Source organism: Microcebus murinus, chromosome 4 (genome assembly GCF_040939455.1).
Source record: "Microcebus murinus isolate Inina chromosome 4, M.murinus_Inina_mat1.0, whole genome shotgun sequence".
Taxonomy (NCBI): domain Eukaryota; kingdom Metazoa; phylum Chordata; class Mammalia; order Primates; family Cheirogaleidae; genus Microcebus; species Microcebus murinus.
In genome coordinates, this window is record NC_134107.1 from 728,917 (window position 1) to 753,979 (window position 25,063).

At 59.9% G+C, this 25,063-nt stretch overlaps 1 protein-coding gene across 2 annotated transcripts; it reads left to right on the top strand.

The window, feature by feature from the left end:
* Positions 1 to 202: 202 nt before the first annotated feature.
* Positions 203 to 25,051, top strand: TECR (trans-2,3-enoyl-CoA reductase). 2 transcript variants are annotated; one of them, XM_012758333.3, is made up of 13 exons: positions 203 to 356; positions 22,026 to 22,076; positions 22,672 to 22,723; positions 23,095 to 23,139; positions 23,236 to 23,339; positions 23,416 to 23,531; positions 23,620 to 23,725; positions 23,834 to 23,906; positions 23,999 to 24,042; positions 24,115 to 24,172; positions 24,257 to 24,345; positions 24,694 to 24,739; positions 24,823 to 25,051. In XM_012758333.3, exons 1-13 carry the CDS (start codon positions 342 to 344, stop codon positions 24,948 to 24,950), a joined length of 927 nt encoding a protein of 308 aa, XP_012613787.1. In that variant the 5' UTR covers positions 203 to 341; the 3' UTR covers positions 24,951 to 25,051. The 2 variants fall into 2 exon arrangements, with proteins under 2 accessions (XP_012613787.1, XP_075857566.1); XM_076001451.1 differs by lacking the exon at positions 203 to 356 and adding an exon at positions 5,886 to 5,974.
* Positions 25,052 to 25,063: the final 12 nt, after the last annotated feature.

Here is a 25,063-nt window from a genome sequence, read left to right on the forward strand (position 1 = left end):
GCCCCCTTTTGATTGGTGGGTGGCCAAGCCCCTTCTTTTGGCCGCTCCCACCCGCGCTCCGCCTCGCCCACCCTCGGTGGGTCCCGCAAGCTGATTGGTCAATCCCGTGGTGCGAGCGGCTAGTCCTCTCTCAGACCAGCCCCTCGGGGCGGCGACCAAGGTGGGCGCCCCGCGCGCTGATTGGCCGGCGGGGCGCGCGCGACAGGGAGGGGCGGGGCGGACGCGGAGCCGCGGTTAGTCTGGCGCAGCGGTCGCGAGCGCGTTAGGCGACCCGTGCTGTGTCGCGCGCAGGTAGGCAGCAGCAGTAGCGGCAGGAGCAGTATCCCGCCTGTGAGGAAGCCATGAAGCAGTATGAGGTAAGAAACGACAAGCGGGGACCGGGCGGACGCCGCAGACCCCATTCTTTTTCCTTCTTCGCGGGACCTTGGGACCCCGCTTTCTGGTACTGTGGGAGCCGGACGGCGCAGGCGCAATGGGAGCGCGTTAGGCCCCCCGGGCCGCTCGTAAGTCCTAGTGCGCATGTGCCGGGGAGGTATTTATAAATTTGCAACTCAGGCTGTTTTAGGGGTGCCTTTTCTTGGGGGTCTCTGCAGGGCCTGGGAAGCCTGCAGGTTCCTTGCAGCTTTCCCCCAGGGGAAGACTTTGTCATGGAAGCAGCGAGGGTGTGTGATCCTTGCTCGGGATCCGCGGGAGTCTTGCACAAACCTTGCACCATGCCGCCGCCTCTGGCGTTGGAAGGGGCTCTGCAATCACCCTGTTTCACACGACCTTTGGACCCCTTCCCTCGGCCCCGGACCTCCCCGAGAAACTTGGGCAGTGAGGCAGATGCAACGCCAAGGCTGGCTTCCACCGGACAGCGAAGCTGCTCTTGCTTTCTGGTTATCTAAGAGGTCATCTCTGTCAGACCCTGTTGTGTCACCGAGAAGAAATCTTACACCGCCCACATCACTCTTGAAGACTTGAAGTCAAGTCTTCTGACTCCTGACTGGGGTCTCTTTTTCCCTTGAGACAAAGGCTTGACGCGCTTATCGCCCCAGCTGATAATATAATACTAATATTTATCATTTAATTATTGCTATCTTTTAAGTAACTGTTATTATTTTCTTTCCTTTTCATTTTATGTGGAGACAGAGTCTCGCTGTCGCCCTGGCTAGAGTGCAGTAGCCTCATCATAGCTTACTGCTACCTCAAATTCCCGGGTTCAAGCCATCCTCCTGCCTCAGCCCTCCGAGTAGCTGGGACTACAGGCGTGGGCCGCCCCACCCAGCTAATTTTAATTTTTTTTTTTTTGGTAGAGACAGGGGTCTCTCTCTTGCTCAGGCTGGTCTCAAACTCCTCAGCTCAAGTGATCCACCTCAGCCTCCCGGAGTGCTAGGATTACAGGCAAGATCCATTGAGGCCGGCCTTAAATAACTCTTATTAAATAATTAACTATTATTAAAATTCAGAATAAGAATAATTTAGCAAGTGCTTACTCTTGCATTAGTGAGATTCTGTTACCTTATTCTGTTATTCTCACAGCCCTAGGAGGTAGGAGACTATTAATATTCCCATTTTTTGTGGATGAATAAAGTCTCAGAGAGGTCAAGTGACTTGCTCAAAGGCTCGTAGCTAGTAAATGTAGAACAGAAAGAGGAACTGAGGATTCCAAAGTCTTACCTCCTAGCCACTGTGCTATCCCGCTCTTTAAATGAAAGCTAGCAGGTCAAGAGATTTCTTGTTCTCCCCTCCCAGATTTTAAAAATTATGGTAAAATACACATAAAAGTTGCCATCTTAACCATTTTTAAGTGTACAGTTTAGTGGCATTAAGTATATACACATTGTCCTGCAACCATCACCACCATCCATCTCTGGAATATCATCTTCCCAAACTGAAACCCCATTAAATCCTAACTCCCCAGTCTCTGGCAACCACCATTCTACTTTCTGTCCCTATGGATTTGACTACTCTGGATACCTTATACGAATAGAAGGAAAGATTTTTTTTGTTTTTATTCACATGTTGATACTACTGCCTCTGCCTGCCCCCTTTATTATTATTATTATTTTTGCAAATCTACCCTGAATGTTTTGAAGACTTTAACCCAGAAATTCTGTCATTTTTGACATGGTACCAAGAATGAGGAAGTAGGATTCTATCATCTCTAATGTGTTGTTCAACTTTATCATTGTAGAATAAAGTTCTAATATGGTTTTCCCTCTTGAACTCTCTAACCCTGGAGAAAAGGCCATGTTCAATTTGAAAGATGCAGTGTGGGAATATCCACATGGCATTCTGCAAAATGCAGTTAGTTTAGTTTTGCTGGTTGGCATTCAGATAAAGTAGGACCCTGGGAGTGAGTACTTTTGTTCTGGGAAGCTGGGTATCACGTGGTGAAGCCTTGTACAGAACGTGCTCTATCTTACTTAAATCATTTCTTTCCCAGAAGGAAAAGGGAGATTCGAACTCACTGTTTAAAGTGACCTTGGAGGAAAAAAATAGTTATCTTGCTGCGTTCTTTGTTACCATTCTCTGCTAACGTTTGCCAAGTATCACTCTGGGGTGATAGCTACAGAGTTTCTGAATGGGAGGAGTAGTTGTCTTCCAGCCCAGTTGGCCTAGCAAGCTGGTTCGTTTTATTGCAAGTGTTTGTTGCAGGCCAATAAAAACAGAAGACGTGCTTTCACTCACATTCAACAAACAGTTTGAGAAAAGGTTTCAATTATCTACATCAAAGCTTGTATTTCTGTTTGGGATTAGGTCCATCCTCCCACCCTCAAGCAACCTCCAGTCCACTGAGAGGTTAGCTCCACTCAAAAGACATGCTTAGCCCCTGGAGAAACCTTGGAGATTATGAAGTGCAATTCACAAGTGACAGAAGTAATGCTCAGAAGAGCCAGGACTTGCTCACTGTCACATAGCAAGGACTGATAGGCTGAGGACTGATAGGATGGCAGTCAAGATTCCAGCTGGAGGGGACCTTCTAAACCTGCTGTTTAGATAATGGTTTCATATCACTGCCAATCTCAACTGTTCTGAGAGGAAAAATTATCCCATCTGTGGCCTAATTGAGGTGAAGCAACTAGAACAGGTCACCCCTAGGCCTTGGCTGAAGCTGCCTCCTTGGAATGCCAAGACAGGCCTTGGGATTGTGTTGGGGTCAGAGCTAGGTCGATAAGAGAACTGTTTATCCTACTTACACTAGGCTACTGGAGGGTTTTTTTTTTTTAATTGCTGTTTTTGCCAGTACAGATGAGACTCAAAGTTATGAGCCCAGTAGCAGCCGGCAGAACAGCTACTGTATCTTGTAAATCAGCCTGTTAATTCCAGGGAAAACCAATCCCTCTTCAGCCTCCAGGAGCCCAGCTCACTGCCCATGTCCTGCAGCCAAGTAGCCAGAGGCGAGGAAGCCTCATCCTCTTGGGGTCCCCACCACTCTCATTTAGGATGTCTGTACCCTCAAAAGGGTAGCTCTTCTGGTGTCCGCCTTGCAAATAATCCTAGACCAACATAGTATCTTGTCTCAGACAAGTTCTACTTCAGTTTCTTTCACAGGAATAAACAGGACACTTCTGAAGTAGAGTTCTAGCCAGGAGGCAATTGTTTGGATACAAAACTAGATAAGGCAGAAATTAAGGAGAAAGTAGACTTGTGTGTCATAGTGTCATAGGTGTGTGGCCCTTGGGCAGGCCTGGGGTTGAACCCTCACACTGCCACCACCTCAGGGCAGCTTAGTTACCCTCTCTGAACCTTTCTGCTGCTGCTCCTTGGAGCAAAACCCGTTTGATGATGAAAGCAAGGGCTAGTATTAAAGAAAGTTACAGAGTTGCTAGAAATACAATATCCAAGGTTATGCAGAAAAGGGGAATTGCTACGTGGAGCTCTGGTTCATTCATTTTAACTGTTGTGCACAGTTCCATGACAGGAGGAAATTCTGGTTTGCTTTACCCAGTTCTTTCATAAATCTCCAAACAATGTCGAGTGGAAAAAAGCAAGTTGCAAAAGATTTGATCAGTTTTAAATATGTATCAAAGGTGACTTCTATGTATTGTTTAAGGATGCATACATAATAAAAGGTCAGAAACATATGAGGATTATACTGTAGTTAGGGGAACTGTTGCTTGGGGTGGGGGAGATAAGAGGGGATGACGAGGTATGTCTGTTTTGTTTTTTTGTCTTTTAAAAAAGGAATCTGAAGTAAATAGAGTAAAATATGAATTTATGTTAAACTTGGGAGGCATGATCCTAGGTGTTTGCATCTGTTTTCTGTTCTTTTTTTTTCCTCCTGAATTTTTGTGTCTTTTTGAAAGAGAAGGTAAGGGATAACTAGGGTGGGTTTTTTTTCTGGCCAGTGAACCCGTTTTTGGTTCTCTTTGACTTTTGCGCGTTGCATCTGGCGCCTGTTTGCAGGCAGGCACTGTGTTTTGAGATAAGGGACCGCTTGAACTCTTCCCTCATCCATCCCCTTCTGCACCCTCATGGAAGAGACCTTCAGAAAATGCTTTGGGATTGATTTTGCACTTGCGGACAGGATGGAACCCTGGCTGTGTGACCCCCTTCCTGTGCTAGCTTTTTGTTGCTGGCTAAGAATAATAGCCGGCACGGTTCATATTTATTGTGTCCTTCCAAAAGCCCTGAGAGGTAGGTGCTTTTTGTATCCCTGTTTTGTGGACAGGGAACCTGAGGCTCAGAGAGGTGAGGGAACTTGCCCAAGGTCACATTGGAGTGGAGACAGGATATGGACCTCTGTCTGCTTCCCCGGCAGTGGATCACTTAGGGGTCCTGTGAACGAGCACCCCATCCACCGCTCAAGGTCAAGGAGCCCAGCAGCAGTGGAGCCGAGCCATGGCTGGGCTTTGTCCAACTCCAGTTTTGTCCGGGCCAGTGACTTCCCTACCGATGCTGCCCTAGGCAGCGCCTGGCTGTCCTGCTCCGATCTGAAGACAGAGCAAACCCACAGGGAGGGTGTGGTGCTGTGGGTCTGTGCGGACTGCTGGCACGGGTCTTTCTCCCTTTGCTCTAAAATTGGGTGGGCTGTCCCTTGGAGTGAGGGCAGGATTGGAACTGGCGGTTCACGAAATGTGGTGTTGAGCTTTAAAGCCCTTCCCCGTGTTAGCATGCTTCACGCCAAGATCCTGGGGCGGGGTGGCGGTGAGGTCTTAGGCTTGCCAGCACCCCACAGGCCTCTTGCTCTGAGCAGATGGGCATTCGCTTGGCACAGTCTCCTGGGATAGAGTCCCTCGTGCTCTGTAGCTCTGGACTTCAGCCCCTCCCTTGTGGGCACTCAGAGCCTCAGAACCCTGGGCCTGAGTGAGCTCTAGAACTCTTCTGGTTTGACCTCTGCACTCTACAGATGACAGTCCCGAGACCCAGAGAGGAGAGCCTTTCACAGGGCCACACGCCAGACCCTCTTTCGGTTGAGCAATATTTGGGATTGATACTCTTCCTGGGAAGACAGCAGAGCCTGCAGATCCGGGCTCAGATCCTTAACTGGCGCTGACAAGGTGTGGAGCCCATGGGCAAATTCTGTAGCCTCTCAAGCCAGTTTTGTCACCCATAAAATGACACCCGGGATGTGCCAGAGCTGGCTCGCGTTGGCTCCAGTTGTGTGCATGTTTCCAGCCTTGTGCTCAGGGACTTCAGGTTATGTCGCTGAGCGTGGGCCAGGGCAGGGTGTTTACACCATGGAAAGTGGCAAATGCCACAGAGCAGATCAGGCCCCTCCCTCTCTCCAGCCTGTTGCATGAGGACCAGCACCACTGGGGACAGTTGTCCCTGCCTCATGGGGTCGTTTCAAGGGGTTCTTGTCTGGTGAGCTTTAGATAAGCCAGTAGATGCCTGGGCGGTGTCAGCTCAGTGCCAGGCGCTGCACAGCAGCTAACACTTAGCAAGCACTGTGATCCTACTCACCCCTGGACGCCGCGGGGCATCTGTGGAGATGGCAGGTCCCGAGGCAGAGGAGGCGGGGCGAGACAGAGGCAAAAAGTGGGAGGTGAGTGGTGGGTTTCAGGGTGCGCCAGGTGGGGCAGCCATTTCAGTCGTCAGGAGTGGGGGACTTAGAGTCCTCCTGGTTCCAGTGGAGCCTCTTGACTAACTGGTTCCTGAGGAGAGAGAGGAGGAGAGTTGAGACTCGAGTGGGGGTCTTGCATGGGGAGGAGCTTGCAGCTCTGACAAGGCAGTTTGGTTTGGTTGGTTTTGGTTGCGAATCCTGCACTTTCACTTTCTCACCCAGGCCTGGCTGGGTGAGAAAGGCCAGAGACCTTGAGCTAGTTGGTCAAGTTCAGGCTGGGTCTTAACACACTCTCGCTGATATTGACAGGGGCAACTGAGAATGTTTGTATACCTGGGGACACTTCCCCAGCAGCGAGAGCACGGTGATCATAGTGCTTATTCTATGAACACAGTGCTTATGCTGGGTGCTTTTTGTCTGTTGACACATCTCATCCTCATGATGAACATACAAAGTGGGTAGTATTCTTGTCCCTACTTGACTGATGGGGAAACTGAGTCACAGAAAAGTGGAGTGACATGCCTGTAGCTAGTGATCAGCAGAGCCAGGATTCTATTAGACCCACCGTGGGCTTCCCTGTGGTTGGGCCCAGGTGGTCTTGGGCTGAGGGAGAATGAAGCGTGTGGTGGTGAAGGGCTTGGCCTTTGGGGGCCACCTGCTCTGTACCCGGGACAGTCCTCTGACCTGTCTTAGCTTCAGTTTTCTCAGCCGTGCAGCCAAGATAAGGACATCTGTGTTGGAGGGCCGCTGGGGGCGTGCAGTGCCCAGCACACTGCTTGGCCTGCAGTCGAGCAGACCTGGTTAGGCGGATGAGGACAGACCTGCATCTGCGGGGCACTGAAATGCTCTCTGCGTGTGGCCTCCCTTGAAGGCCTCGAAATCAACACTTGCCACTGAACGAGGCCGATCAGGCGTCGAGAGACGGACTCGTGCTCAGTAATGCGCCCAGAAGACGGAGGAAGGAGCCCAAACATCGGTCGGTCAGTTTCCATCTAATGTCACACGACTCGCAAGTCACATTTTGGGATGATCAGCTCTTTCCTACCCCGTGGGAAGACCCTCGGTGAAATGAAGCAGGCTCAGAACCCGCCGTTTAACCAGTTGTGACAAAGAACCGTCCCGGAAAGCGGGTGCTGAGTGAACGTCGGCCTGGCCCTGGGTGCCGCCTCATGCAGAAGCAGGCTGCCTCTGTTCTTGCCCCCCCTGCCGTCTGTCCCCCACCTGGCCGCAGGCAGGGGCTCTTTTCTCATGTAGGTGGGAGGGTCTTCGCATGCCATGGCTCAGCCTCCCCCAGAAGGCTTCTTGTCATCTTCCGTGCCCTGCTGTCCTCCCTCGTCTTCCCTGCTGGCTTTCATCTCTGCACATGCCCATGGCCACTGTCCTGCCCTGAGCGCACGCCGTTCCTTGGCCTGGCTTGCTCTTCCTGGTTTTCTCATGCCTGCCCCGTCTTGTTACTGAGAGCTCCGCTTCGTTGTCGAAGGCCCGGAGAGGCCTTCCTTGAGCATCCCGTGCAGAGTCTGACCCCCGCCCATCTCCCCAGCACCCCAGCACCCCGTCTCCATCCGTCGCGTCCCCGGCGAGGGCTGTGCTTTCACGCGGGTGCTGGACAGGCTTCCCGCCCCGTCCGACTGGGTTCTGGGGAGGCAGGGACTCGGTGTTTTGTCCCGTGGCTGCCCCAGGGTCTGGCCCGGTGCTTCTGTGTAGAATGAATGATTCCGTGAATGAACGCATCTTCTCTCTGCGGGTCAGCCCCTCGGGTAGCAGAAGGGCAAGTGTGGTGCCTGCTCCGGGGACCTGGGTGAGTGCTGAGTCTCACGTGGGGGTGAGGCAGCCCCGTGGCCAGTCCTGGGTGGTCCTGACATAGGGAGCTGGCTTCTTAGGGCCCTTTGGGTCCTCCCCGCCTGTTCGGCATGTCACCTTCCTCGTGCCGGGGCCTCTGCGAGATGCGAGCTGCCAAAGCTGCACCGGCCGCCCCGCCGCGCAGCTGGGGACAGGTTCTGCTGGCCCAGGCGTCCTGAACCAGGGCTCCGCCCGTCTGTCTGCTAGCTCATCGCTTATGCATCAGCTCATTCGTCCCAACACGATTTTCCCTCTGTGCTTACCACATACCAGGAGTAGTGGGGTGATGGAACCACAGCCTCTGCCCCTGAGATCTTGTGGGGGAGGGGAGGGGAACCGTGTCCTAGGCAGAGCGAACCGTGTGTCGAGTGCAGGGGCCTGGGGGTCAGGCTTCTTGGGTGTCTGATGTCGAGAGATGGGGTCGATGGGGCAGGCTTTGTAGCCACCCAGAGCGACCAAAGAAACTGCATCCTGAAGCCGACAACAGTCTCTTTGCTGTTGATTTTATCTAAAAGTTTAACTATCATGGCCAGGCGCGGTGGCTCAAGCCTGTAATCCTAGCACTCTGGGAGGCCGAGGCGGGCGGATTGCTTGAGGTCAGGCGTTTGAAACCAGCCTGAGCGAGACCCCGTCTCTGCTATAAATACAAAGAAATTAATTGGCCAACTAATATATATAGAAAAAATTAGCCGGGCATGGTGGCGCATGCCTGTAGTCCCAGCTACTCGGGAGGCTGAGGCAGAAGGATTGCTTGAGCCCAGGAGTTTGAGGTTGCTGTGAGCGAGGCTGACGCCACGGCACTCACTCTAGCCTGGGCAACAAGCGAGACTCTGTCTCAAAAAAAAAAAAAAAAAGTTTAACTATCAGAAGGCGCTTTAAGTCCTTGTGGGCCCCTCGTGTTATGGTGTTTGTCCTGTAATGCACAGGGCAGTTGTTCCTTGTTCTGAGCACTGGGCTGCGGGTGGTGTTTGGGGCTTCCCGGGAGGAGAGGGGCTCACCCACCCCGTGCCGTGGTTCTCTGGAGATGGGCCACTAGTGTTTCCCAGGCCTGTGAGGGATAAAGGGCCTCTCAGTAGCTCCGTAGCTGTGCCAGATTGGCAGGCTGGCATGGTCCTGTCCCTGCTCGAACCAGGCTCTTATGTAAGCAGAGCCCACTGGCCATTCACAGACTGCCTGGGAGACTGCGGGGCTTTGTGTCGCCTCCTGGGTCCTTCTGAGTTCTTGTTTTCTCCATCTGAAACGAACAGGGAGCTCTGGCCCGGGCATGCAAGTCAGGCTGGGGCTGCCAAGTCGGGGGTGGGGTGGGAAGTTAGCCCAGCACTGGGGCTTCAGGAACCACTGGAAACCATCGAGAACCATGGAGAAGCCGGCTGAAGCTTGAGGGGGTCACGGAGCTGGGCCTCCAGGAGACACTTTCCTGGGTCACTGCAAGGGTCTGACACAGAACGAGATGGGTGGAGCTGCCGAATCGGCGTTCTCAGGAGCTGGGCAGGGCTAGAGGATCGCAGGGGTGGGGTGCGGATACCAGCAGAATGGTAGAATTCGAGGGGAGATGTGTATAGTCCTAAACAGTATATTGTTTGAATACTGCTCAGCCCAGAGAATGGTTTAACAAAATCTCCCGCTGGGCTTGGGAGATCCGCAGGGGACAGGGCCGGTGTTGGACGGGTCATCCTTGTGCTTGGACCCTGGTGCCGGGATGGCTTTGCGAGAGGCGGCTCTGGGTCTCAGCTCGAATGTGACCAAGTGCCTCTGAGCGGCTTCCCCCGGCCCACCCAGGCCGTAGTCATCCCCTGTCACTTCTCATGTCTGAGTTCCTTCCTGCACAGCACTCGGCACCTCTGGTAACACGTGTGTTCGTGTGAGCCCCTGGCTCGGCCCTGTGACCCCGGCCCCAGGGCGGTGTCAGTGGGTTCCTGTGGAACGAGTGGCTATGTGAATGTCTGCTCAGGCCACCGTGGTACGGAGCACAGCACGGGGCAGGCTCAGGCCTTCGGCCCCCGCAGCTGACGGGAAGGAGGGACCCTGCGCGCTGGGTGCGTGGCCGTTCTCTGGGACTGGCACGCCGGCTGTGGGTGCGGCCCTGAGCCTGTAGCTGCGCTCCTGTGCGCCCCTCTCGTCCCCGAATCTGGCTTCTGCTCGTCTTTTGACACTTTGGAGTTTGGCCATTCTTCTCATTTTTTTTTTTCTCTTTCCCTCTTTTTGACCCAAAGTTTTCTGAACTCCTGAGTTTCCATGTAAAGCTAAGACGGGATCCCGTGGGGCGCCCAGGCCACAGTCTACAAACCCCGATAGCAGTCCTTGCAGGCCCTCCAGGTGCCGTCTGAGGACTGAGCAGGGAGCTGCATGTCCCGGCTCACCCGGGGCCTCTGTGGGTGGAGCGTTGGGCCGAGGCCATTCCTGGTCTGCCTGGCCGGGCCTGGGGTCACGCACTGTCCAGGAGAGAGTGCGGAGGACGTCTGCTCGGGACCTCTGCGTTCCCGTCTCTCTCGGCCCTGTCGTCCTCTGCCCTCCTTTCCTCGTGGGGGCGGAGCTGCGCGACTCTGAGGCTCGCAGGGCCTTGGCCTTCAGAGCTGCCCGCAGATGCCAGCTGCGGGGGGACGGCCGCCACGGGCATCTCCCCCGGCCCCTCTCTCAGCAGCTGGAGCCACCGTCTCTGCTTGGTTTCCCTTTCCTTTCGTAGACGAGACTTAGCCTGCGGGGCTTTCCGGAAACCCTGCCCGCCCGCGCCGAAGCCCTTTCCCTTGTTGCTAGCGCTCCGGTCGTTGCAGCACCCACGGCTTTTCCCTCCGGCTGTACCATCCTAAGTCGGGGTGCATCTTACGACAGACATATGCATGTGTCATTGATGCGTGGTGATTTTTCCTGAAAATCGATGGCTTGTTTGGAATCAGTGGTGCCTCGGGATCCAGGAACGAGGGTGCCTTTTTCACCCTTTCCCTCCCCATGCCCGCCCCGGCCCAACCTGGGGGCCTCTGGCCTGGGGGGTGCACTGAGCCTTCACCGCTGTCTGTGCTGTCATGTTAGCTACTCCGCTGTCCCTCTGCCCCTAGCCATGAGGATCCTTCTAGAAACCAAACCAGCCTGTGGCTCTCCAGCCAGTTCCCACTGCTTATGGCTAAAACCCCAAAGCGCTGTCTTGGCCTCTGCTCCAGCCTCTTCCTCAGCCTTGGCTGCTCTCCCTAGATCCACTCTGCTCCAGCCGCTGGAGGTTCCAGAGCGCTGCCAAGCACCGTGCTGCCTCAGGGCCTTTGCACCACCACCCCCAACCCCGCCCCCGGGGAGGCTCACACTGGCCCTTGGCTCACGTTACGCTTCCTGAGAGAGGCCCTTCCTGACCACCCCTGTGGCCCTCTGGGCCCTCTGCTCTGCCTCTCTGAGGTGCTTGGCACAGCCTGGCCTCCCGTTACGCAACGGCGCTTTGTCTGCCGTCCCCTTAAGCGTGAGCAGGCCCCGGAGGCGGGGGCATGGCCACGCTTGCTGTGCTCACTGTTGTGTCCCGGGGTCTGGGACACGGCCTGCACGCTCCTGTTGCAGACCGGCCTCGCTGGGGACCGAGCCCCGCCATCCGGAGCCAGCCCCAGCGCAGGCCTGCACGTCCGGGGCTCCGCGAGCGTTCTGCGGCGAGTGGAGAATGAGAACTGCCCGGGCAGCGGGAAGGGCTACTGGGGGTGCAGATGGCCCTGCACGGAGTGGCGCTCAGGCTGCTCTGGACCGCCCGACCTCCAGCGACCCTCCCGCCTCGGCCTCCCAGAGTGCTAGGGTTACAGGCGTGCGCCCCCGCGCCCACCTCACTCTGTTCTTTCTCTCAGGCTTCATGTCCCCAAATCGGCACGTCCCTTAGTCCTGCCTTCGCCATGCGTCTGGAATATAGCCCCTTCTCTCCAGCCTCACTGCGCGGCCAGGCCTGAGCGGGGCTGGCACGTTCTATCCGCAAAGGGCCGGGCGTAGAGGTCTGGGGCTCTGCAGGCCACGCGGCCTCGGTGGCAGCTTCTCGACTCTGCTGTTGTGGCACAGTGGCAGCCGTAGACGACAGCCAGTGAGCGTGGCCTGTTCCAATAGAACGTTACTTATGGGTGCTGAAATTTGAATTTCATTTAATTTTCAAGTGTCATGATATAGGTTTCTTTGAACCACTTGAAAATGTGAAAGCCATTTTTAGCTTGCTCAAAACCAGGCAGCGGACCCGAGTTGGCCTGCGGGCTGTAGTTTGCCAAACCCCTCCCCTGAGCCATCATTATCTTGGCAGAATTATTTCCACAGCCTCCCATCGGCTTCCCTGCTTCCACCCGTATCCCCCTGCCACCTGGAGGGGTCCTTTAAGATCAGGTCATTGCTCAGCTCAGAACTCTCAATGGTCCGCACTTTACTCAGAGTAGAAGCCAAAGCCCTCATTTGGCCAATGACCCCCTGCATGGCCCATCACCTGCCCGCCCTCACCTCCCCTACCTTCCCCTTGCTCGCTCCCCCCAGCTACACAGGCCTCCGTGCTGTTGCCCGAGCCCCCGCACCTCAGGGCCTTTGCACAGGCCATCCTCTGCCGGGGTTCTCTCCACCGATACCTGAACTGCTCTGTCCTCCACCCCTTCGGCTCACTTTATGTAAAACTGCGCGCCTGTCTCCCTTCATCTGTCACTCCCTGTCTGTTTTTCTTGTTTTTCTCTCACATGTCACCTTTAAATATATTAATGTGTAACTATTTTGTCTCTTTTACCCCCTGCTCAAATGTTAGCTCCACGTAGACAAGGACTTTTTCCTCTCCTCCCGTGGCTGCATGCCCGGATCCCTGACCAGTGCCTGGCATATGTCAGTGAACAAACGAGCCTCAGTTTCCTCATCTGCAAAGGGGGATTAATGGGAAAGGAGGGAATTCATGTCGGGAACATGCCTCAGGGCCCAGCATGTTGTGTGGTGTGTGTGTGTGTATGTGTGAGTGTGTGTGCATGTGTGTATGTGTGAATGTGTGCGTGAGTGTATGAGTGTGTGTATGAATGTGTGTGTGAGTGTATGTGTGAGTGTGTGTGCGTGTGTATATGTGTGAGTGTGTGTGCATGTGTGTGTGTGAATGTGCATGAGTGTGAGTGTGGGTGTGTGTATGAATGTGTGTGAGTGTATGAGTGTGAATGTGGGTGTGTGAGTATGAGTGTGAGTGTGAGTATGAGTGTGAGTGTGAGTATGAGTGTGTGTATGAATGTGTGTGAGTGTGTGTATGAGTGTGTGAGTGTGTGTGAATGTGTGTGAGTGTGAGTATGAGTGTGTGTGTGAGTGTGTGTATGAGTGTATGAGTGTATGAGTGTGTGTGTGTGAATGTGTGTGTGTGTGACTCTGTGTGTGAGTGTGTGTGAATGTGTGCGAGTGTGTGTGAGTGTGTGTGAGTGTGTGTGACTGTGTGTGTGTGTGTGTGAGTGTGAGGCTGGCCACGGGCACCAGACCCGGCTGTTGGACGAGCTGGGCTCTCGGGGGGACCCACCCGGCCGCGGGACCTGCAGTGGGGGTCGCCTGGGTGAGCTGCTCCGCTCTCGGTCAGCCGTGTCCGCAGGGCTCGGAGTCTGCCCCTCGTCCCGCTTCCTGCCCAGAGGCGGAGAGACCCAGCTGTGGTCACTGAGACCCACCCAGCTGGTGAGGACAGGGGTGCAGATCTGGGCCATCCCCAGGGGTCTGGGCCTGGGGGTTGAAAGGGAGCGTCCGGGACAGGCCTGGAGGAAGGAAGAGCAGTCCCCAGACTAGAGCTCCCCTAGGGCTGGCCCCGGACCAAACACAGATGGGGTCCCGCCCCCTGGAGCTTGTCTCCCAGGTGTCCTTAAGCTGGTTACTTATACTCGAGCCCTGGTCTCCTCGCCTGTAAAATGGGTCACCATGCCCATCTAGTGGTGTCTGCGTGAGCCGGTGGGGGCCGAGTCCTCGCTCACACACTGCCTGGCGGTGCCTGGGAGGGGAGAGGGAGGAGGCGGCCGTGGAGCTCGGCCGAGGCCCCGCTGGAGCCGGGGTTTCAGGCTGCCTCGCAGGGCAGGGGCCTGTTCGGGAAGATCAGCCCAGGCCTCTGTCACCCAGGAGCTTTCGAAGCTGCGGGTGCTGGCCCTGCCGTCGGAGTTGGATGCCGTCGAGTGTAGGTCAGGGCTCTCCAGGTGGGTCTGGCAGGCAGGCCCGCTGCCACAGGCCCGCGGGAATTCCTTCTGGCTCCCAAGCAGCCCCGTGTGTGAGGTCCTCTTTCGAGCATGGCCGTTTGCCAGATGGAGAAGGTGAGGCTCAGACAGGCAAGGTTGGTGTGACACTGTTCCTTGGCCAGCGTTGGGGACACCGCCCATCCCCGATTTTCCAGGCCTGGGGGTGGCTTCATCTTGTGACAGGAAGAGATGCAGGAAGCGTCACCCCAGCTGCTGACCCCGAAGGGCGCCTCTGGTTTCGGGAGCTGACAGCCTTGTGCCTTGGCACTGCCTGCGAGTGGCCGGCGGGCAGGGCTCCCCGGGTGCACTCACCCCGAGCGCGAGCAGGGGCGGCCGAGCCTTCCGGATAATCGCATCCAGGGCTGTGCTTCCGCCTCGGTTTCCCTTTCTGTCAGCCCAGCTCTCCAGGGCGCAGGCGCACTCGTCGCGGGAGCCCTGGGCACTCACTTTGGCACTCCCGGCTGCCTGTCCTGGGCGAGGGCTTCCTCCGGTGCAAGCCACCCACCAGGTGTCACAGTCCTCAGTTTACAGGGCCTGGGTGGGGCCTGGGGCCTCAGCACCGTCCCACAGACCAGAGAAGCATCCGACAGACATTGCTCGACAGACATTGCTCGTGGCGGCTCCCGCAGCGTCCTGCAGCACTGCTCTGGGTGGGCCGGCCCCGCTGGGAGCCGGAGGGCGCAGCCTGCAGGCACCCTGAGAGGCGGAGAGGCGCCGTGGTGGCAGGGAGCTGCCAGTCTAAAGAGTACAGGGCAGGCTGGGCCAGGCCCCGCCCTCTGGTTCCCCACCGTGGTGGGCGGGTGTCTCCACCTTCTGACTCCCGGGTGGCGCTGGCCGGCGCGGAGCGCCCGGGCATCTGATGAGCGTCCCCAGAGGCTGCGTTGCTGCCCACTGGAGGGGCTCTGCCGGGTGGGAACAGCAAGCCCAGGTTGTCCTGGTCCCGGCTGCCACTGCGTCTGCACCTGGCCCTGGATCTGAGAGCCTAGGGACATTGGTGCTCAGGCCCTGGAGCCTCTTGTCTTGCCAGCAGGGACAGGAGAGGAGCAGAGTGGTCCAGGGCCTGTGGGTGGTGGCCGGCATCTCTCGGCCCTTCCTACGCTGGGTAATTTTCTGTCCCCGCTGTGGCACCCTGGGGAGGCTGGCACAGCTGCCTCCTCGACGCCACAGAGAAATGAGGTCACAGGCCGAGGCCACCAGGGAAGGAGGTATTTCTGGCCGAGCAGGTGCAGCCTGTGCTGACTCCCTGGCAGCTGAGCGCCAGGTCTTCTCAGCCATCCCGGCATTAGCAGTGTGACTCAATATTTCTGGAAAGTGGAAGGGAAAGGGAGCTGAAAGTGCCGAGGTGCTGAGCCGTAGAGCCCAAGTCCCGGTGAACGTGCACAAGTGTCTGCGCTTGCGACGAGGGGAGCCGGCTGGTGCCGTGCTGCTCAGGGCAGACGCGGCGGGGCCAGGCCCCCGTCCTGCGGGCTCGGCAGTGTCTCCACAGAGAGCCCCGGCTGTGGGCGCGGCAGCCCTTGTGCCTGGGGAGACCGTGGGTGCCCAGGCCCGCCAGCGAAGGGGCTGTGGGGCCCTTTGTCTTTGCTGAGGCCCCCGGGTGCGCCAGGCAGGGCCTGTGTCCCCAGTCACGCCTCCTGTCCCCAGCCTTGGGGGAGGTTGCTTCCCACCAGGAGTGCGGTCCTCTGCGGTCCGAGAGAGCCTGCGGGAGCTGTGTGCTCCGAGGCCGGGTGTGCCGCACCGCCCAGCTCTGCGTGGGGGCCCCAGAGGCCTGCAGGGGAGTGGCCTGGCCTTGAACGTGCACGCATGGGTGTCCGGGCTCTGGCGTGTCCTGCTGGGTGGCCGGGTGTGCTCCTTACCCTGGGGTCTCAGCTTCATCGTCTACGGAGCAGAGCTAATGGCTCCCGCTCCCTCGGGCCACCGTCGGGGAAGGGAGAGGCATCGGTTCCAGCCTGGACGGGAGCCGGGAGTAACGGCGGCCGCCGTTCCCATCCACAGCCACCGGGCAGGTCCCGTCTGAGCACGCACAGAGGTGCAAGAGCATTGCTGGAGGTGCCAAGCCAGGTCTTGTGATGTGGCCTCTGTCGCCAGCGAGGCCACTGAGTCCTGTTTACAGGGGGGAGGGGCCGGGGGACATCAGGCCCCCTCGTTTGTAAACACGGGCGGCTGAAGCCTGAGAGTCCTTCTGGGCACCGGCGCCCGGCGCGTGTGCCAGGCCTGCCCGGGTGCGCCTCGAGTGGTGAGCAGGAGTTGCAAACTCAGCGCCCCCTGCCTGGGCTCGGGCGTTGCCTGCTTCCCCCCGGGGCTCAGCCCGGCTCCCCGCACGTCTCGCCCCCACATCCGACCATCGGCCATCGCCGGGTCTGCTCGCTCCACCTTCACAGCCTCTCCAGGACGCGACCACTTTCACCCCGCCACGGCTCCCTCCTGCTCCCTTGCCTGGCCTCCCAGCTCCTGCCCTCACCCCTGCGGCCTGTTCCCCCGGCAGCAGTGGCCAGTGGGCGCCTGTGAACACCTGGGTCAAGTCACATCCCTCGTCTGCTCAAGAATCCTCCATGGCTCCCACGCCACTCAGAGAAAAAGCCAAAGTTCTCCCTGTGGCCCGCAAGGCCCTGTGCAGACTGCCCTGTCTCCTCCTTGCCCTCACCCCTCCCACCCTCTCCCTCCCTCACTGTGCTCTGGCCACACTGGCTTCCTTCCTGCTCCTCAAAAACGCTAAGCACGGTTCAGCCTCAGGACCTTTGCACCTGCTGTTCCCTCTTCCTGGACCGTTCTTCCCCAGATACGGTTTGGCTGGTTCCCTCACTTCCCACCGGCCTTTGCGTGGATGCCCCCTTCTCAAGGAGGCCTTCCCTGAGCACTCTAAGACATCAGACCTGTCCTCCCCACTCCCCCTTCCGTTTTGTTTCATTCCACAAGTCTTGGTGACAAAGCATGCCATTGTTGTCACCCCCGCCCCACTGCTCCTGGCTTCCCTGGCACTCGTAGTAGAATGCAGGTGCCTTGAAGGCATGGGTTTGGTTTTGCTCACTGCCGTGTGCCAGGGCCTGGAACAGTGCCTGAGGTGTGGGAGCAAGGGAGGCAGGAATGAATGAATGAATGAATGAATGAATGCAGGACAGTAGCTCCCTTAGGTCTCTTGGCTGGTGGCAGAGCCAGGGTTAAGGTCCCATTCCTCACTGGAGCTGGCCCCGACAGAGGGCTTTGGGACCATGCCTGAGTCGCTTGCCGCAGGTGCCTGTCCAGCCAGCGGGAGCAGAGGCCACGACCACAAGGGGGCGGTGGAGAGCGTGCGGCCTCTGCTGGTTGCAGCCAGTCGTCCTGCTGGTGACCCTGCCTTGGCCACCCTTGTATGTCTTGCTATCGTTAGGGTTTGGGTTTGCTGTCACCAGCTGTATGGGGTGTCATCGCTCCAGCTCTCTGGCCCTGGTGTCCTGCGGATGGGCCCCTTCAAGGCCATGGCCAGGCTTTCAGGAGAAGGGCAAGGCCCGGCGTCCGGCACAGCTATTCTGCCGCTTTACCATTAGTGTTTCTTCCAGACTGGGGATGGTTGTGTACTTTTCTTTTTGTTACCATCCCTGTAATTCTTACAAGTAACTCTGGGCTAGCAGGTGGGGACAGCCACTTGCAGCCGGAGGTTCAGAGAGGTTGGGTAACTTGTCTAGGGCCACACAGCCCGGAAACAGGTGCGCCAGTGCACTGGGAAGCGTGAGCACAGCCCAGGAGGCGGGTGCACCACTGGGCCCGAGGCCTCGCCTTCCTGGGGGAGGGGCGGCTGTGCCTGTGGTGCGGCTTCCAAGGGCCCAGGCCAGCGGAGCGGCAGGCAAGTTGGAGGACAGCCCCGCTTCCTGGCCGGCCGACCCTTTCTCTCCGTGAGGGTGCCCAGAACCAGGGCGGAGGGTCTGGTGGTCAGAGTGCTGCCACAGGGTCACCGCGGGGCGGGGAGTGCCTGGGGGCCTCATAGGAGCCCCCTTGGAGTGAGGTGTCTGCACGCAGCCCCTGCGTCTGCCGCCTCCCTCCGCTCTGGGGGCTCCAGCGTGTGGCGGGGAGGAGTGGGCAGTGGCCCTGGCTCAGGGAGGCCAGGGCACAGGTAGGGAAGGGAGGAGGAGGGGGCTTCTGGGGCCTGACCTGTGTGAGCTTCTCCCCAGGTGCTCTTGAGCCCCTGCCCTCAGCCGCTGACGCTCCAGCGGGAGGCAGACGTGACCGTCTGGGGTCGCTGTTTAAGTGGAAGCCTAGAAGGGACTTGCCGAAGTCCTGGGGGAGGGGGGGTGGGGGGAGGTGGAGCCCTGTGGTGTCAGGAGAGTGTTCCAGGCAGAGGGACAGTCAGCGCAAAGGCGTGGGCCTCTCCCGCGGGCTCGTGATGGTCCCGCTTTGCCGCTGCTCTGGTTTGCGCCGCTGCCAACCGGGACGGTCCCAGGAGCTCCGGCTCCCCAGCGGCTCTGGGCGCTGGCGCTAGCTCAGTGCAAGTGCTCAAAGCGGGAGCCCTCTTTCTGCTCCTCCTGCCTCCGTCAGCAAGATCTCCCTCACCACAAAGACGGTGGAGACGGGGCCCTGCCGTCGGGTGGTGGCTCCCTCCGGGCTGGGGCGGGAAGCCTGGCCCCTGGGCCCCTGCTGTGGGGTGGGCGTCAGGCACACCTGTTGTCCTGGCCCTTGGCCCTGCCCTGACCTTGTGCTACCACGAGTTGCTGTTGGTGGCCCAGGAGAGAATTCCAGGCTAGTGGAACTGTCATTCCAGAGCCACTGGCCTTTGCCCCAGCCTTCGTCCTTGTCCTCTGCCAGTGCATTGTGTCTGGGCAGCAGGGCCACACCCTCTGCCCGCAGCCAGCGCTGGGGCCTCGCTCAGGCTGGGACCCCTGCACGGGCCTCCCTCCATTCATCCGGAGCGCCTCCCTGTCCCAGCCCGGCCCTCCACGCCTCCCTGCCCTGTGGCTACCGTCTCCCAGGGACAGCGCGGGCCTGCTGCCCCCTTCTGTGCTCAGGACCCCCTGCCTGGGGCTTTCTTAGCAGCTGCCTGTGCCCACTGGCCGCAGTCCTGGGCGTCCCCTGGGTCCCCCAACCCCCTGCTGGCCTGAGGCCTGGCCAGGCGTGTGTGTGTGTGTGTGTGTGTGTTTCTGTGTGTGTGTGTATTTTGTCTGTCTATCACAGAGCAGGGGTGGGGTGGGAGGGGATGCAGTGGGCTCAGGAGGCCCAGGGACAAGGACAGGGAGGTGTGTGACAATTTCCCCCAGTTAGGCCCTCCGTCCACAGGGGTGGGGGTGGGGACCTTCTCCTGCTCCCCTGCCCTGGGACCTTTTCTTTTGAGGGTGATTTGGGCTTGTTTGTTATCCCCCTTTAAAAAATAATTTATTGAGGTGAAATTCATGTAACATAAAAGTAACCATTTAAAAGTGCACAGATATGGCATTCAGCGCACGCGGTGTCGTGCAGCCACCGCCTCTGCACAGTTCCAGAACATTGGCGTCACCCCCAGAGGGGACCAGGCACCCATCGGCAGTCACTCCCGTCCCCCTCCCTGATCCCGCAGCACCCCCAGTCTGCTTTCTCTCCACTCTGGACCTCACGTCTAATCACGAGGTCCTTTGCGTCTGGCTTCTGTCACCTGGCGTAACTTTCACTTACCTTTCTCCTCTGAAATCATTGCTGCGGCACAGGGCGTTGCAAGAACAGTGCAGACGGGTCCCCGGCCCCACGGCCTTTTAGTCCCTCTGGGAGAAGATGGCCGCTGGGTGTGGGGTTTGGGGCGGGAAGTGGGAGAAGTGCCGCTCCCGTGGCCTCGGGCCTCGGGCGTTCCTGCCCTGGCGAGCCCTGGGTGCTGCCCTGGGGCCGGGCTCCTCTCCGCTGGCCTGGGCTGCTGTGAGCGGCCCCTCTCCTGGCCGCCCCCTCCTGCCGCTGCCCGGCGCCCTTCCCAGCAGCCAGTCGCCCGACGGCCGCTGCTCTCCCTCCTGGGCCCTGGTCCGCTGCCTGGGCTGGGGGAAGGTAGGATTTCAGCCCTCCCCCAGCAGCTGGCGGGGCAGGGAGAGGGGCTGGCTGTATTTTAAGCTGCTGAGTGGTTCAGCAGGAACTCGGAGGCCTCCTCTCCCAGCGGGCGCTGGGCTGCCTTCCTGCGGGCCACACGGGCTCGAAGGCATGTGGCCACTGCCCGCCCCGGGCCCAGGAACTATTAATATACCTGCAGCCACAGGACGGGCCCCGTGCCTGCCCAGGCCCTGCTCCTCTAACCCTTTCTGGTGCATTCCGTACGTCCCTCGTCCCTCACCCATAAGTCCTCTTGGTGGGGCCTGATGATCCGAGCGGTGTGACCAGGCTCTTTTTCCCAGCCCCTCCATGTGCCAGCTCTATCTGGTCTTGTTACCTGGTGGCACAGAGGGGCTCAGTCCTGCCCCTCTGCCTCGGCAGAGCCCAGGGTTGACAGCAGGCGCCATCTGCCTGGACCTCCCGGGAGCGGCCGTCTCCCACCCTCGCGTGCAGGACGCGGGAGAGCGTGTCATACATGGGTGGGCAAGCAGGCAGCGCCCTCCCCGTCTCGGGCCTGCAGTTCTGGGGCATCTCCCAGGAGGTCGACGCCTTCCTGCCTGCTCCTGAGCTGAGGCCCAGAGAGAGGTGACGTGCCCAGGGTCCCCAGTGCCTACCCTGCACCCGGCCTGTCTCACTGTCACTGGGAAAGGGGCGCCCGGCTTCTCTGGCATGACTGTGAAGCCCTCTCCTTCAGGGTGGGCTCTGGCTGCAGTGACCAGTCTCCCCGGGCTCTGGGTGGGTGGACATGCCCTCGATGGCCCTTGCCTGGGGCCTGCCCTGGGCTTTGTCTCTGAGCAGGTGCCCGCTCCTCTTCCTCAGGCCGCCTCTGGCCCAGGGCCTGCCGGGGGCTCTGTGGGTGGGAAGGGTCCACTGCAGTTGCTGGCCAGTGCAGACCCGGATCAGACCCACCCTGTTTGCTGCGGCTCCTGCGGCACCGCCGGGCCTCACCCCAGCACTCCTGCCCTGCTCGGTGGTGGGTCAGATGCCCTGGGGCGCCCTGCCTCCTCTCTGCCCTGTCAGTCATTGACCGACTGTCCACCACTCCCCGGGGCTCTGGAGAGCTGAGCCAGGCTCTTTCTGTGGCCAGGCTGTGTGCTCTGGGCGTTGGGGGGCTCAGGGCCTGGATGAGGGTGCGCCACATGTGGCCACAAGGTGAGAAATGGGTGGAGAGGGGGGTCGGGGTGCTTGCCCCAAACCTCCCTGTTCCTTGATCTTTCCACACTTAGAGGGAGGCTCTCTGCACCAATCACTCCGGAATCTGTCACCTCCCCGGGAACACAAATGCACAAGGGAAGTAATCCCGAGAGTGTCTTGCAGCTCAGAAGGGGAAATGGATGATCTGTCTGGCAGATTCTCAAAATAGCTGGGATTTCTCCAAGCCCAGTGATCTCCTGGGCCTGAGCTGGGTGCCGGGGCCTGGGCTGTTGCTGGCCTCTGGCTCTGGCAGGGGGTGTCTGGGAGGCACTGCCATGCCTATCCCTGGGGACTCTCTCTGGCCCTGGTGCTTTTGAGGGCTGTGTCCGCTCAAAAGCCTCTTTCAGGTCAACCCGGCTTCCGGGGCCCCCCAAAAGCCCCTCCAGGGGAAATCTGTGGCAAGGCTCCTGGGGGTGCTCAGACTGGGGCGGTTTTATATTTAGCTGGGCAGTGGCTCTGGTGCCACTCGGGTTACATCTGGCACAGAAGCCGGCAGTGCCAGGGCAGGCTCAGGCGCCTCTCCAGCACCGCGGCAGAATTTGATCACGCCCGCCTGGCCCAGAGCTGCTCCGCGTGGGGAGGCTGGCGGTGGGCTGACGGCGGCAGCTGGGGCTGCTGGCTACCGTGGGCAGAGTGGAGCCGCAGGGCCAGTGGCAGGCGGCATGGACCTGAACTTGAGCTTGGTGGCCCGGGAGACCAGCCCCGGCCCCGGCCCTGGGCCCAGCCTCAGTCCTGGCTTTGGGCCTGGCTTTGGTCTCAACGGGCTCCCCCGGCCCATGCCCCCCAAGGCGGCCAAGAAACCCAAAAAGGCTGTTCTCTTCTTCGAGGTGGAGATTCTGGACGCAAAGACGAGGGAGAAGCTGTGTTTCCTAGACAAGGTAGGACCGTGGCGTTGGCTGCACTGGGCCGAGACCCCGCTCCTCCCAGCCCAGGAGCTGTCCAGCCGGGTCCTTGTGCCCCACCCCCTGCCCTTCAGAGGGCATATGGGGGGTAGCTGTGGCCCCTGGGTGTGGCCGGGAGCTGGCTTCCCAGCTGGGAAGGAGGCAGGGCAGCCTCACTGCACCCTGCAGGGCTCCAGGGCCTGGGGAGGTGGACTGGGGCCTGCCCCCGCCGAGGCCAGGCCTGGGGGAAGGCGTTGGGACCATTCTTGGGGAGGACAGAGGGCCTTCACTGGGAGGGGGGGAGGGGTTGTAGGCGGGGGTGGGGCATGGGGGGTGAAGAGGAGCACAGGGCAGCAGGCCCAGCCGCCCACGCCTGGTAGAGCTGGAGCCCCGCCCACAGCTGCCCCTGCACTGGCAGGCCCTTGCTGCTCCTGCACTGGGCGCGTGGGTGGGAGCCTGGACCCCAAGCCTCCCCCTTCCCACAGTAGCAGTCTTGGCCCCCAGTCTGTCCTCTCCCACCCACACCCCCATCCCGGGTCCCGGCTCCCCCAGGGCTGACCAGGGCTGAGGTCCCTCTGGCCTGTTTCTGCAGGTGGAGCCCCAGGCCACCATTGCTGAGATCAAGAACCTCTTCACCAAGTCCCGTGAGTCCACGGCCCGCCACACTGCCCGCTGGGACCCTCTGGCCAGGAGCCGCTGGGAGGGACCCCATCCTGCATGCTTCTGCCCCCGGGGGTCTGCAGATGCCCCCCAGCGTGGCCCAGGCTTTTCTGGCCTTGGCAAGGGCAGGCGCCCCCGCGTGGCCCTCAGCAGTAACGCCCTTGCTGGGCTTTCGGAAGGACAAGATCCTGCGTCGGCCCGGGCTCTTCCGGCCCGTGTCCTGCAAGCACGCAGGCCTCAGAGGCCTTGCCAGGGCGTGGGAGGGGCTGCGGGGCCCCAGAGCCCCAGGAACCCTGGCACAGTGGGTGGGCAGTGGGCAGGCTGTGCAGCTGTGACCGCCCTGTTGTCCCCGCAGATCCGCAGTGGTACCCTGCCCGCCAGTCCCTCCGCCTGGACCCCAGTGAGTACAGCTGTCCGCCCCGCCCACCCCTGGGCGCCCGGGTGGCAGTGGGAGAAGGCCCAGGCAGCCCCTGAGTCCTGGCCCGCCTCTCTGCAGAGGGCAAGTCCCTGAAGGACGAGGATGTTCTGCAGAAGCTGCCCGTGGGCACCACGGCCACATTCTACTTCCGGGACCTGGGGGCCCAGATCAGCTGGGTCACGGTGAGTCCTGACGCCACCGCAGCCCCCTTTCCCAGCAGCCACAGCGGTGACTCACCTTGCCCCCCTGTACCCTCAGGTCTTCCTGACAGAGTACGCGGGGCCCCTTTTCATCTACCTGCTCTTCTACTTCCGGGTGCCCTTCATCTACGGCCACAAATACGACTTCACGTCCAGTCGGCACACGGTGGTGCAGTGAGTGGGGCCAGGCCCAGGGGGGGCGGCCGGTGGAGGGTGGGAGCCCCGCCGGCCCGGCCCGGCTGAGCCCGCTGCTCCCCACCAGCCTCGCCTGCATCTGCCACTCGTTCCACTACGTAAAGCGCCTGCTGGAGACGCTCTTCGTGCACCGCTTCTCGCACGGCACCATGCCCCTGCGCAACATCTTCAAGGTGAGGGCGCGTCCCCGCCCCGCCCCGCCTCTCCCGCAGGGCCCCGCCCACCACCCACTCGGCCCCGCCCCGCCGGCCCCGCCCCATCCCTGCCCCGCTCCCTTTCAGAACTGCACCTACTACTGGGGCTTCGCCGCGTGGATGGCCTATTACATCAACCACCCACTCTACACGCCCCCCTGTAAGTGGCCTCAGACCGCGCTCCCCCCCTGCACACCCGTCCCCAGGCCCTCCCCTTATCCGTCTCATCCCCTCCCCCTGCTTCCTCTTCAGCCTACGGAGCCCAGCAGGTTAAACTGGCACTGGCTATCTTTGTGGTAAGGAGGCTGGGGGTGGTGACAGGGTAGGGGGTGCTGGTGGGCTCTGGGCTGACCCTGCTCCTCTGACAGATCTGCCAGCTGGGCAACTTCTCCATCCACATGGCCCTGAGGGATCTGCGGCCGGCTGGTGAGTGGCCTGCTGCGGCGGGGGTGGGGACGGGCTCGGAGGGGACTGGGGGGTCCGACTCACCCCTCCTGTCCTGCCTGCTAGGGTCCAAGACCCGGAAGATCCCATATCCCACCAAGAACCCCTTCACGTGGCTCTTCCTGCTGGTGTCCTGCCCCAACTACACCTACGAGGTGAGGGGTGGCCCTGCCTTTCTCCCTGAGAGGACTTGGGGTCCCATGTGCAGGGGCCAGGCCCCAGGAGGGGGCGCCTGGCTTGGCAGCTGCTTTTGCAGTCTGCACTTGGAACATTTGGAGGGGGAGAGTCGGCGACCTCTCTGGCTCTGGGGCCTGGGAGGTGTCGCCTTTACTTGAGGTCCCCCCAGCACTGAGTCGGGTTCCCACAGCCCCACTCAGAGAGCAGGGGTCGGGGGAGGTGGCTGCTGAGTCCTGGGCATGCACAGGCACAGGGTGGGTGGGGCCAGATAGAAGAACTGGCCTTGCCCGGCCCGGCCCGCCCTCACTCCCACCGCCTGCCCACAGGTGGGGTCCTGGATCGGCTTTGCCATCATGACACAGTGTCTCCCAGGTGAGCCTGCCGCCCCTCCCTCAGCAGGCCCTACCCGTGTGGGCTGGGCACCCCCTCCCTGACACCCCCGTCTTTCCCCACAGTGGCCCTTTTCTCCCTGGTTGGCTTCACCCAGATGACCATCTGGGCCAAGGGCAAGCACCGCAGCTACCTGAAGGAGTTCCGTGACTACCCTCCCCTGCGCATGCCCATCATCCCCTTCCTGCTCTGAGCCACTCAGCCAAGCCCGGCTGTGGCCCCCACCCCAGTGTCGTTCTGGAGGAGGGGGCCACAGCTCTCCAGCACCTGGAATAAAACCTGCCTGTCCCTGTTGGACTGTGTCCC